Source organism: Eptesicus fuscus, chromosome 12 (genome assembly GCF_027574615.1).
Source record: "Eptesicus fuscus isolate TK198812 chromosome 12, DD_ASM_mEF_20220401, whole genome shotgun sequence".
NCBI lineage: Eukaryota > Metazoa > Chordata > Mammalia > Chiroptera > Vespertilionidae > Eptesicus > Eptesicus fuscus.
Window position 1 is genome coordinate 27,910,163 of NC_072484.1, and position 13,425 is coordinate 27,923,587.

General features: G+C 50.4%; 1 protein-coding gene and 1 long non-coding RNA gene across 2 annotated transcripts in view; both read right to left on the reverse strand.

Annotated features, from left to right (window-relative positions):
• Positions 1-7,044: 7,044 nt before the first annotated feature.
• LOC129151028 (uncharacterized) lies at positions 7,045-11,070 on the reverse strand. The gene is made up of 2 exons (XR_008557837.1): positions 10,679-11,070; positions 7,045-10,506 (listed from the first exon to the last, which is right to left on the reverse strand). It is a non-coding gene; the product is annotated as an uncharacterized LOC129151028 (long non-coding RNA).
• Positions 11,071-12,097: 1,027 nt separating this feature from the next.
• Positions 12,098-13,425, reverse strand: part of CDS2 (CDP-diacylglycerol synthase 2) — a 47,542-nt gene continuing 46,214 nt past the window's right edge. The window contains exon 13 of the mRNA XM_008141066.3: positions 12,098-13,348. Coding sequence (XP_008139288.2) covers positions 13,219-13,348 — 130 coding nt within the window. The 3' untranslated portion in view covers positions 12,098-13,218. The remainder of the gene's footprint in view (positions 13,349-13,425) is intronic.

Here is a 13,425-nt window from a genome sequence, read left to right on the forward strand (position 1 = left end):
GAGCCCAAGTGGCCCTGGGTCGGGGAGAGGCCAAGCATCCCTGAGTCCGGGTGAGACCATGTGTCCCAGGATCCGGGTGAGGCCTCGTGCACCTAGGCCCGGGTGAGCCCAAGTGGCCCTGGGTCTGGGAGAGGCCAAGCATCTCTGGGTCCGGGTGAGACCATGTGTCCCAGGATCCGGGTGAGGCCTCGTGCACCTAGGCCCGGGTGAGCCCAAGTGGCCCTGGGTCTGGGAGAGGCCAAGCGTCCCTGGGTCCGGGTGAGACCATGCGTCCCTGGATCCGGATGAGGCCTCGTGCACCTAGGCCCGGGTGAGCCCAAGTGGCCCTGGGTCTGGGAGAGGCCAAGCGTCCCTGGATCTGGGAGAGACCATGTGTCCCTGGATCCAGGTGAGGCCTTGTGCAACTAAGCCCGGGTGAGGCCACATGCCCCTGGGTCTGGGAGAGGCCAAGCGTCCCTGGATACGGGTGAAGCCAGATCCTGGGTCCGGGTGAGGCCGTGCGCCTCTGGATCCATCCGGGTGAGGCTGGGTCCCAGGCCCGGGTGAGACCACGCGCCCCTTGGGTATGGGTGAGGCCACGTGCCCCTTAGTCCAGGTGACGCCGTGCCCCTGGGTTCGGCCGAGACCAAACCAGAGGGAGTCGGACCTCCATTACCACCATTTGTCCACCATCCAGAGCTGAGGGGTCAGTGATGACATGTACACATAAGGAACTACTGGACATCGAAATTGGGTCTCAAAAGAACTGTTGGTCCAGGGGGAAGCTCGCTACAGATTGATTCATTTGCCTGTCAGCATAAATATTATTGCTCGTCTCACATTCAGTTCTTATTAGTATATATCTAGTGACATATGATCTCGTTCATCTAGAGGAAATGATGAACAACATAGACTGAGGAACAAGAACAGAACCAGAAGCAAGGAGGCATCGATCGGACTATCGGGCCTCAGAGGGAGGATAGGGGAGGGTAGGGGGAGGGTGGGGGGGAGGGGGAGAGTTCAACCAAAGGACCTGTATGCATGCATATAAGCCTATCCAACGGTTAAGTTCAACAGGGGATTGGGGCATGCGTGGGGAGAGGGGTGGGATGGGAATGGGGGGATGAGGAAAAATATGTGACACCTTAATCAATAAAGAAATTTAAAAAAAAAAAATAAATAAAATAAAATAAAATAAAATAAAATAAAAAAAAAAAAGATAAACTCAGTCGCAGTTATAGCTTCCCTTCCCCTCTCTTCCTTCAGTGTCCAGCCCTGCCTTGGTGCCAGCACCTTTTCCTGCATCCCCCAGAAAGTCACCTCTCTGACCAAGGTGATAATATGACAAATAAGTCTCTAATGAGTGATTAGTAGGTACTAGGTGCTGGACAAGTACTTTGCATATGTTTTCAATAATCTCCATTTTATAGAAGAGGAGGCTGAGCGGCTGTTTTGTTCGAGGTCTCAAAGCCAATGAGTGTTGGGTCAGGATTCCGTCTAAATGCATCTCCAAAGCCCTGCACTTGTGACCCACTGCTGCCCTCTGCTGGGCATGTGGCAGCACTGCCCTGTTGCACTGGGCACCACGTTTCTTACCTAGGCCTTCAGCTCTTGCTGGATAAGCAAATCCATTGGGGGGTGGGGGGAGAGTGGGTGGAAGCAGGTGGAGGGAGTTCTGGTCTAATGGCCACTGAAGAGCCCATAAGTTTGCACTTGTCAAAATTACATGCATTATTTTTCTACGAAAAAACACTTAGTATAATTGGTGAAACTTGGGTAAAGTTACTTAACAGTAAAGGGGCATCAAGTCTACAACTTTCAAACAATTCAGCAAAAAATGTGTGTGTGTGTGTGTGCAGAAAGAGACAATAATTAAACAAATGTGGTAAAAAAAAATGTAGTAAAATGTTAACATTTGAGGGTTTCAGTGAAGTATGTAGGGAATTCTTTATACTTTCTTACTTCTTACAACTTTTCTGTAAGTCTGAAACTATTTCAAATAAAAAGGTAAATAATTGTACCTTCAGGAAGCCACCCACCATGGCGCTCCTGGGATTTTCTCTGGTAACCAATGGCGTCCATAGGAGATTGCGAATCGATTCTCCCCAGCTCCTCTCCTTGGCTCCTCTTCAGGATGAAAATCACCACAGCCAGGGTAGGTAGGGAGCATAGAGACCCTTGAGACACGGGAGGACGGAGCTGCCTCTTGGGCAGTAGCTATTAGGGGTCTTCAGTTCCCTGTGGGTGCCTGTGGGTGTCCCCTCCAATGCACACACATATTCATAACTACAAGCGATAGGGCACCCCAAAAGGATAAGCCTGGGTGTGTCCAGAAAGGGGTCAGCAGAGTGAAGGGCTGGAAGGCATTCCCTGTGAGGAAAAGAGAGTCAGATGGGGAGCCTGGGAGAAGGCTGGGTGGCCAGGGGAGGAGCTAGCTGGGATCACATGAGAAACATCACATTTGTCAGGCAAAGAGGAGCAGACTCAGTCTGTGAGATGCAAGAAGACAGGTGAGCACTGCGTGGAGGTGCGGGAGGCACACGTCCTTCTACACCGTGGCTCCCGGGGTGGAACATCATTCCCATGATGGCATCGGAAGGCTCACTCAGAACAACCTGAGCTCCCCCCTGGGGACACTCTAGCAAAGAGCGTGGCCCACTTGTGGGGGTGGGGGTGTCTGAGAGGAGATAGACTCACTGCAGGGAGTTTCAACTACCGGTTCTCAACCTTGGCTCCCCATTGGGATCATCCAGGAAGTTTTTTAAAAATAGTGTTAAAAGTATTACATATGTCCCCTTTTTTTCCTCATTGACCCCTTCCAGCCCACCCCCCACCCCAGGCTTTCCCAGAATGTTTTTTAACACACCAATGCCTGACTCCTATCCCCATAGATTTTGACGTGATTGGCCTGGGCTGCCACCTGGCCATTGAGGTTTTTATTTTAAGTTCCTCGGGTGATTCTAATGTGCAGCCAAGTTTGCTTATCATTGACTTGGCATGCCTCCCTTTAAGGATCTTTGAATCTCAGGGAAATCAAGGCCGAATGGACAAGATCAGAGGGGCCCATCTTTGCTACAAGAATAATTTCAATTGCCTTGGTCAAGCGGATTTACCCTGAATGTAGTCTTCGTCTGATGGACATGTTTGATCCTAAAAACATGCTGAGGTTTCTTGTTAAAATTGAGAAAAGACATTAAGGGAAGCAGCCCGCTGTTTTACTCCATTTGAGAGCTCCCTGGGTTTTTGTTGATTTTGGGAACTAGCCATATCCTTTGGTAAATATAGGGAGGTGATGGTTTTTTACTATGTCCTGGCCAGGCCATTGGTCCATTCTCTGGGGCTTTCCATGTGTCCTCTGAATAACCAAATATAGACATCACTCTTGCTTTGTTTCCCTCCCTCACCTTCCCTCAAGAGACCAAAAAGGCAATGGCACCCTTCTCTTCCAGGAAGTAACACCCAGGCCTCTAGGATTCTTCCTCCTTACCCCCTCTCACCACGCCCCCGCCTCTCCAGGAGGAAGTTAGCAGCTGCCAGGTGGGAGTGGGGCCACCTGAAGACAAACTCCTCCCAGGCCTGTGTCCCCACTCAAGAGCTGGGTTGTCTGGGCTCCCTGAGGAAGAAAAGATGGTCTCATTAAGGGAAGAAGGAGTGGCCCCAGCTGAAAGAAAGCGGATCCCCACGTCCAGAACGATGAAGGGCTGGGCTGTGGACCTAACTCTTCTCCATCACTGATCCCATCCAGTCTCCTGGCGCTTGGTGAAGAATAATAACCACACCCTGACCACACCCTCCCCATGTGGCTGCTGCACAGGCACATCAGACCTACTGTGTCCAAAGCCAAACTCCTTGTCTTCCCTCTGTTCCACCGCCCACCAGATCTGTCCTCCCACAGCCTTCTTCAGCTCAGAAAGACGGCAGTGCCCTTCTTCCAGTTGCCAGAGCAGCAACATCACTGTGTCTGGACTCCTCTTTCTCCCCCACGCTGTATAGAATCCTTCAGCAAAGCCCGACAATTTGATGTTTCTCGCCGCACCCCTCGAATTGAGCCTCCGTCCCCCCTTGCCTGAATTTTGCTGTTCCCCCTCTCTGTCTCCCTGGGTCCACCCTTGCTCCTCTGATATCTACTCTCAGCCCAGCAGCCAAGTGACTCTTTGAAAACAAACATTAGATCAAGTCACTCCTTGGCACTAAACCAAGCATGTCAAACTTGTGGCCCACGGGCCGCATGCAGCCCACAACGAATATTTTTGCGGTCCAGTCAATATATAACGGTATGTAAGAAACGTTTTAATAAATATTTCATAATTTAATTTTTACAATATCCTGTTGTACATAATTATTAATGAACTATAACATTCGCTAACGACTGATTACTATCATCGTGTTGCATTCATTTCCCTTACCTGCCTTACGAACAGGCGCACCATTTCTCTCCACTAGTACTAGCAGCGAATATTTTAGCAGCCCATTGCCATGTCATTAGTCTTGTACTGACTTGTTTGGTGTACACAACAGGGAATATTTCGCTTTCAGAGAACAAGAAAAAATAGGTTTATTTATGTTACGCTTATTAATTTGTGCAGTTTTTCAGTGTCTGGTAAGTTAATGTTCAATAAAAAATATTAATTTTAATTAAAATGTTCTATTATGTTAACGATTACTCACTTATTTCAGCCCTTTGTATTCAGCATGACTCTATGAAATAAACCCATGTTTCTGTGAAAATTGAAGCTTTTGTGTTTTTTTGCAGCCCACACAAACTTAAACCTTGTTTATTTGGTCCGTGTTAGCCCTTGAGTTTGACATGCTTGCTCTAAACTCTCCAACAGCTCGGCTTACTCAGAGTAAAAGCCAATGGCCTTGGCCCTAGAGATTTTTTTTTTTTAATTTCTTTATTGATTAAGGTATTTCATATGTGTCCTTATTCGCCCATTACCCCCCACCTCCCATTCATGCCCCCACCCCCCTGTTGTCTGTGTCCATTGATTAGGCTTATATGCATGCATATAAGTCCTTTGGTTGATCTCTCCCCCTAACCCCCACCATCCCCTACCTTCCCTGAGGTTTGATGTTCTGATTGATGTTTCTCTGTCTCTGGATCTATTTTTTGTTCATCAGTTTATGTTGTTCATTATATTCCACAAATGAGTAAGATCATATGATATTTATCTTTCTCTGCCTGGCTTATTTCACTTAGCATAATGCTCTCCATCTCCATCCATGTTGTTGCAAATGGTAAGAACTCCTTTTTTACCGCAGCGTAGTATTCCATTGTGTAGATGTACCACAGTTTTTTAATCCACTCATCTGCTGATGGCCCTGGGGATTTAGCTACTCTCTCCCCCACCTCATTTCCCACCACTGCCCCTCCCCACTCACCTGCTTCACCCACCACTGCAGCTCCTTGAAAACACAGGTGTGTTCACACTTGCTGTGCACCTGCCTGGAACTCCCCCCGCGCCCCCCACACACACACACAACATCCTGCAGGTGTCCATCTGCCCAAACACCACCTCATCAGCAAGCCCATCCCTGATCACCCTGTTTATAAAAATGCAACCTCTCCCAGCAGCACTCCCTGTTCCGCTCTCCTGGCTACATTTTCTCCATCTAACATGCTTTTCCCATGTTTGCCACCCTCTCCTAAAATGAGCTTCATGAGGGTAGGGACTGTTGCTGCATTTCCGGTGTCCAGATGGGGACAAGCCCAGAGCAAGAACTCCACAGAGTTTGTTAAACGTGTGAAGACAGTCAGGATCTGAGGTGGAAGGTCGCCAGGTGCAGATGGCTGCACGGGTGCCTAGGGAAGGTGGGTCCTGACGCCACTGACAGGGGCCTCCCCAGAGCGAGCCCATGGACCTCACAGGCCTGGAGGAGAACCTTCAGCAGGTGGACTGAGACTGGGGGCCCCACCACGTCCCCAGCACCACACGGGCCCTGGGCTCCTGGTGCAAGAGAACACGGCAGCCTGGAAAGTAACTAATGCTGGGTTCCTCGTCAACCTTGGAAACTCATGGCTTCGAGTCAAATTTTGTTGGATTTAGAAAAGGAAGTAAACACCTGGAGTTTCTGGGGACCAGAAAGGCCAAAACCCCTGTCCCAAAGGCAAACAACCTGGAGGTCCAAGCATTAGCCTGTAGGGCTGGCCGATGGCTCGCAGGACTTCAGACTCAGGGCTCCTCCAGCCACCACCAGGGCCCACAGTCTCACCAGGAAAGCCAAGTCCTGGGGTGGGGAGCACATGGGCCTCCCAGAGCAGGTGCTGCAGTGGTGTGACTGACGGGGAGCAGGAGTTCAGCAGCCCGAGGGGAGCCGGGGAGGGCGGGGCAGAAGGAAACCGGGCGGAGGAAGCAGCACGTGTGATGGCCAGACCAGGGCACCTGGAACAAAGAAGGACGTGCACCAACGTGTCTGTGAGGGCACCCCGAGCATGGGGGTCGGATGGGCCGGCCCGGGGAACCTCGTGCACAAGGCTGAACTCTGACAAGGCCATGGGAAGGCATCTCGTGGAGAAAGCTCGCCCAGCGGTAGAGTGCGGAGCGGAGCAGAGAGGTGGCCAGGCTGGCGGTCAGAATGAAGGTGGGAGGGGCAGGCCTGGCTACGGAGGAGTGAGAGCTCACTCCTCGTGATGGGCTTATGAACAGACTGGGGGTGGGGTAAAGTACACTGAGTGGGGCAGGTGTAGGTAAAGGGCCAGGTTTGGATTTGCTTATGCAAAGCCCATATAAAGAGGCCTTGTAGGTACATGTGAACTGTGAACTCGGACCTGAAATCGTGGGTGTGTTCATCGGAGCCCTAAGAGTGGGTGAGAACAGCCAGGAGAGAGTTCCTTGCAGGCAGAGAGCCACCATCAAAGGGCCAGGCTGGAGAAGAGACCTCAGGAAGGTGGCTGCGGAGGAGCAGCCACGGAGCAGGAGGAAAGCCAGGGGAGCAGGCGGCCAAGGCCCAGGGCAGAGCGTGCCTCTAAGGGCTGGCAGCACCTGGGAAGGGACGCTGGTTCCACACAACCAACCCCCCATCTCCCGCCAAGTCAGCACTCCCCCTTAGGAAGCACACGGGATCCAGAATTTAATAGATGTTTATTTGTGTAACTGGAACTTTCAGGTGTATAAATAAGGTACTTTCCAATGTACAGTCCATCATGTTCTGACACTGCGGTGGGGAGGAGTCTACATGTATGGTCCAACACTGATCAGAGGGTGCAGAGACGACGGCTGTGCCACAAGCACGCGGATCTAGGGAAACGCCCCATCAGGTAAAGGGCACAGCAGCTAGGAAATGCTCTCAACTCCCTTTCTGGGCTGGTGTTCCTTGGCACAGAGCCAGCAAACCCCGCACAGGAACCTAACGGAGGTGAGACATAAGCGTTCCCGCAGTCAAGGGCAGAGACAGCGATGCAGATGGTATCAGCAAACACCATTTCACTTGGGACAGAATCAGCAGAAAGCTCAACCCAGCGGGCCCTCTGAGCTCTACGTCCAGGGAAGGCTGCAAAGGGCTCGGCCCTGCCCCATGCGGGGAGGCCCCTGCCGGGGCCCTGTCAGGGGGCCTTTGTCCCAGTTGGGAGCCTTTTTCTCTACAGATAAAAACCGCCTGGTCTATTAGCTGTAACGATGAGGGAGCAAGCGCCAGCCCAGAAGGACGAGAGGGCAAGCCCATGGCCAGTCCCTCCCAGCAGCTGCTTACTAAACACCACAACACGTTCTCCTCATTCCTGCATAACCATGGCCTCGTGAATTAACTGAAGGGGAGAGGCCATGAACACAGTGGCCTTTGGATCTGGTCTTCATTCCCCACTGACACCCAGGAAACAGTTCCCAGTCCAGCCGGCAGTTCCGAGTTATTACTATTCCAGGGGCTTGAGAATGTCATAGGTCCCCTTTGTCCACACCATTCCTTCAAAGTGAAGAAACCTCCGCCTCACACACACATACACTCCCCAACTCCCCGTCTCCTTCCAGAAAATGAAATTAAGTATTTCTCACGCAGTCGACTGCCTGTTCTCCCTTCATTCCTGAATCACCCACGTGATCCTTTGCGAACCTACAACCCAACAGGAGCACCCCACATCATCTACCCTCAGTGGGCACCTGCTTCTCTCCTGCTAATACTTTTAGGAAAGCGTGAAACAAAGGCCCCGACTTGTTGCGTTGTCAGGGTGTGGGCAGAGCTTTCAGGCGTCCTGTCTGTATTCTCATCTGCCACAGAGGTGGCTCTCTTTCTCCACTCTCTCTGGTTGGAGCTGTCCACTCGTACAGGGCACCGCTGCAGGCTCCTGAGCTGTGTGTGCAGAGCAAGGCCCTTGGCCAGAGGGGGAGTTGGGGTCCTGAGCGAATCACAGAGAGGCCCTCACCGCCCACGGAGTTGAGGCACCCCAGCAAGGGGCAAGTCCAGACCAGGGGCAGCAGGAAGTGGGCAAGACCTCAGGCACACCATTCCCGCTCAGTATGAATTTCAAAGCACCCTCACGTCCTCATTCCTCTCGTCAGGCTGGCCTTCTAAATGAAGCACAGCACCAGCCACTGTGGGCTGCTCCTCCCAGGACAGTGCGGCCGCTTTCCCGCGTGCAGGGCAGGTGGCAGTGCAGTGGCCGAGAACTCAGTCTCTGGCATTACAGCACCTTGGGTTCAAATTACCAGCTGAGTGCAACAAAGACAACTACCATTGACTGAGCACTTACTGTGTGCCAGGCCCGGTGCTAAATGCTTATGTGTATTAGCTCGTAAATCCTCACACTAATCCCAAAAGGGAGGCGCTGTTCTCAGACCCAGCTGGGCCCGAGTTGCACTTAGCCATCCCCAGACCCAGTTTGAGCCCAACATCTGTCTTCCTAACCGCTGCACTCAGCCTGCCCCAGGGCCTCCGTCACGGTTTGTTCCAGCTGCTCCCTCAGAGCCCCTGCTGCAGACAGCACAGTGACAGTCTGCCAGGGCTTACTGTCTTGTGAGGTGTCCGCGACGGTCACCTGGACACCCTGACTTCGGAAGAACAGGAACCCTGGGTACAAGTGACCTCGCCCCTCCCCACTCCACCCTTCTCTCAGCACATAATCACAAGGTGGACACAGATGTGAGTTACCCCAAAAAACAAAAGGCAGTGGTGACACAGGAAGAAGTTCCAGCAATGACTATCACACTGGCGGCGAAAACCACTCCCTTATCAAACTGACCTTGGGCAGGCTTCTTAGGGAGCAAGGCCACTGTGCAGTTTCCTGAGAGTGGTGCTCTCTGCCCTGAGTCATTCACATCCTCCCCCACCCACCCGTCCGCACCAGGGATGTTCCTGGGCCTGCCAGGACTCACTGACAGTCTGAAGATCTGAACTCAAGGATCCACTCGAATTGGCCTCCGGCCAACTCAGCAACTAGCTTAGACTCAAATCGCAGGGTTTGCTTAAGCTCCCTTAAAACATACCTTTGGAATCTCCTTGCATAATATAAGTCAGTTTACAGGACAGGAGGCCCGGTGGGAAAAGATAAATACCATTGAAGTGGTTTCAAAGTCTACTTGTATAAAGTTAAAGGTGCATTTCACCCCTTCTGACAGAGACACTAGTTTCAAACATACATTATAGAATTGTACAACTCTAAATGTTTTAAATATAGTTACACTGTAGATACTAAAAGGTTCAGAATATAAAACTGGCCAAAAAAAAAATCAAAAACATAAATAAGGCCCAGAACGTGTGTACATCTGTGATGCTGAGGCGGCACGTGCACACAAAGGGAAAGACGTGGGTGTCCTGTGAGTAGTGACAAGAAGAACTCACCAGGTTCCTCAAAAAAAGTAAAAATGGAACTGCCATTTGACCCAGCGATCCCACTTCTGAGAATATATCCTAAGAATCCTGAAACACCAATGAGAAAGAATATATGCACCCCTATGTTCATAGCAGCATTACTTACAACAGCTAAGATCTGGAAACAGCCCAAGTGCCCATCAGTAGATGAGTGGATTAAAAAAAAAACCCTGTGGTACATTTACACCGTGGAATACTTTGTAGCAGTAAAAAAGAAGTAACTCTACCCTTTGCAACAGCATGGATGGAACTGGAGAACATTATGCTAAGTGAAATAAGCCAGAAAGAGAAAGACAAGTGTCACATGATCTCACTCATATGTGGAATCTAATGAACAAAATAAACTGACGAACAAAATAGGACCAGAAACATGGAAGCATGGAACAGACTGACAGATCTCAGAGGGAAGGGGGAGTGGGGGGGGATGGCAAGAGGTTAACCAAAGAACTTACTAGTATATGCATATATGCATAACCCACGGACACAGACAACAGTGTGGGGAAGGGCGGGGGCGGGGGCAGGGTGGAGGGGAGAAATGGGTGGAGGGGGATTCACATCTGTAATACTCTCAACAATTAAACACTCACCAGGGAGGGCGCCCAGGCTCAGCCCTCTGCAGAAGAGCCCCGGTTGCTCTAACGCCCTTGTTCATCAGCTCCTTTGTATCACTGCTTATGAACTAACAGCAACTTCAGCTCCAACCTGTCACAGGTCAGGCCTCCTAAGCTTGAGGGAAGAAATGGTGCAAAATTTCAGATGCACTTTTGCCACTTTCACAAAGGCAAGTGGGGCTGGGACGATCTAGTCCTTGTCCTGGTGGGCAGACGCTACGATAGAGACTGGAGTCCACCCGGGGACCCTGGGAATCTCTCTCCCCTCTGGCCCTCAACTTCCTCACCAGCAAGGTGCCCGTGGCTCTCATCGAGGCACCTCGGAAGGTCGTTATGAGAATATATAGGATTCAAACTGGAAAACAAAACAAAAATCTCTAAACCAGGCACAGCATTTGGCACAGCACTTATGAATACAAATCAAGTGGGGAACATAAAGCCATGCATGGGAGTGAGAAACTGAATTCGCGAGGAGAGAGGGCACAGTTTCAGTCGCATTTTATTTCTCACACACACACAAAATGGATCTGAAGTAAGTGTGCCATTAAGATCTGCACAGGTATGTGTTAAAATAGTCTCTTGAATCTTATCTTAATGATGAAATATCATCAATAAATGGAAGAAAGAAAAACGTTGTGCTACATAGACACTGCTTTCCAGACTGCCCCCTCCCCCCCCACCCCCCCAAGAAACTCCTATCTCACCAGAGAGAACGTGGAGAACTCCAAAAACAAAAACCCCAAGCTGACCCCCTGGCATTCTTGCTGGCAGCTCTGGTGAGCAACCACCTTCAGCTTCCCAGGACCCCCAGGACCTCCGGACACCCTATCAGCAACCACTTCCACAAAGAAACGTGCCAGGCACCCTGATCCCAAACGCAACCCTGAGTGACTCGCCTGCTGCTGGGCTCCCGCCGAGACGCCTGCCCCCAAGGACCCCACCATGCCCACAGCGGGCAGCACGAGACAATGAGGTGCCTTTCTGTCCCAGTTCAGGAGACCAAGCTCGTTCTTCAATAAGAAAACCAGGTTCATTCCTAATCACCGCCTTAATTCATTGCTGAGACACTGCCTCATCTTAAGGATAAACATTTAGAAAAGACAGGCAAACACTTGCTTTTGGGGGCCCAGGACATGACTCATTACCCACAGCTGCCTCTGCAACATGACCTTGCTCAGCCAGGATCATGGAAGACTGGAGTTAGAAGACCTCAGAAAACAAGAACGCAGAGAGGGATGCATCCCAAACACCCAGGGTCCACAGCCAGGACAAAAGCCCATGCAAGACAAAAACACATGTTTGTAAGGGGCACTTGGACCTGAAAGAGAGGAGCCATGTGCTAAAATGGAAGTGAAGGTTCAGAAGAAAGGCCCTGTCAATGCTGCATGCGTGTGGAAGGTCGAGCGGTCTCTGCCCCAGGATCTGGGCTGCGTGTAAGCTCAGGGAGGCAGGAAGGCTAATTTAAACAGAAACAAAACAGACTGGCACCAAGCCAGGTGCTAAAGCAAGCCGTCATGCTCATTTGGCAATGAGAACAACCGTGGCACAGAACAACTGAACACATTGGGGCACCAAGTTCTCTCTCCTGTTCCCCTTTCTCGAAGTCAACCTCATCCCTCTCATTAAGAAGGGAAACAAAGTAAATCACAGTTGTTGTTTTTTTAAAAATAAGGTCCCGCAGTAAAATATAAACTACATTTAACTGGTCACGTTATATAAAAAGTGTGCATTTAATCTTCACAATAGTTAAAGCTCTAATTGGGTTGGGTTTTCCAGAGTTTTAAGCAGGACTTTGTGATTTCAGTGAAGAAGACTTGGCAATTGAAATCGCTGTAAGAAATAAGTGATCTTTAAAACATACACAATACACATTTGCCTCAGGAGTAATATATATATACAATACAGCAGCTACGTGGGCGGTCAGTCAGGCAACGGGGCACAAACCAGAAGCCCTCTGCTCCCTGTCTAACGGGCAAGCCCCAGAGAGGATTCAGCAGCAGCCAGTCCCCAGCACAAGCATGAACACCATCGTCCCTGAAAAGACAGTGAGCAGACTGCCCCCTAGGAGCCATGAGCCTAAACATGGGGGAAGGGCCTCGGTTACAGTACATGCTACTGTATACACTTGAAATATTAGCAGTGTGGTGTTTTCTACCAGACTATTATAAATAATGTTGCGTGCTCTCTCAAGAAAACTTCTCAGTCTGTGATGAAATAAGGTGAACCCATATCTTAAAGCAGAGCTCAGGTTCCCCAGGATTTCACATGGACAGAATGCTGATCTGAGAAGAAGCCTTTGTCCCTCCAGCCCACAGCAGGCAGACCCCTGGAGCTCCAGGCAGGATTACCGGGCAGCTCGGGTGAAAGCTCTCCTGGCAAAGACATCCAAGCTGTGCACCTCCTCCCTGCTGGGGAGAAGGGGGAGTACAGGTATGGGGGACGCCGACGGGGTCGGAACACATGAACAGCCACTCCCCGATCGAGCCCAGTTCAACTGATGAGACCAGAAGTACCTGGGCAACACTGTCTGCCAGGTTTTTAAAACTTCTGTTTCAAAAACCCAAATAGTTTCATCCCTATGACTTCTTTCCAACTCAAAGCTGTAGGTTACTCACAACCCAAATCATAAGCAAATAGACTGTATATACAGAATTTTTTTTAAAAAAAAAACCCACAGATAAAAAACACTCTACCAAAAAATTAAAAATAAAATTAAAAAAAGACAGTGAGTTGAAGCCTTGTCATCATTTCAGTCACAGCAGCTGGGCTGGCCTTGGTGCCCCACCCCCTCGCTCAGTCCTGCTCTCTCAGCCCTGCGTGGCCCCTACTAGTCCTCTGTGGAATCTGTCAGCATCCCCTTGTCGATCAGGTGAGACTTGAGTGTGCTGAAGATGTGGAGCTGCTGTTCTGGCCGCAAGTTCATGAACTGCTGAATCAGCTTGCTTGGGTTCGGGCCCCTGGAAGAGAATGTGATAAAATGCACTGATGGGGCCCAGCAACTTCTAGGGCTGATTATCCAAGTGGCTGCTTCAAC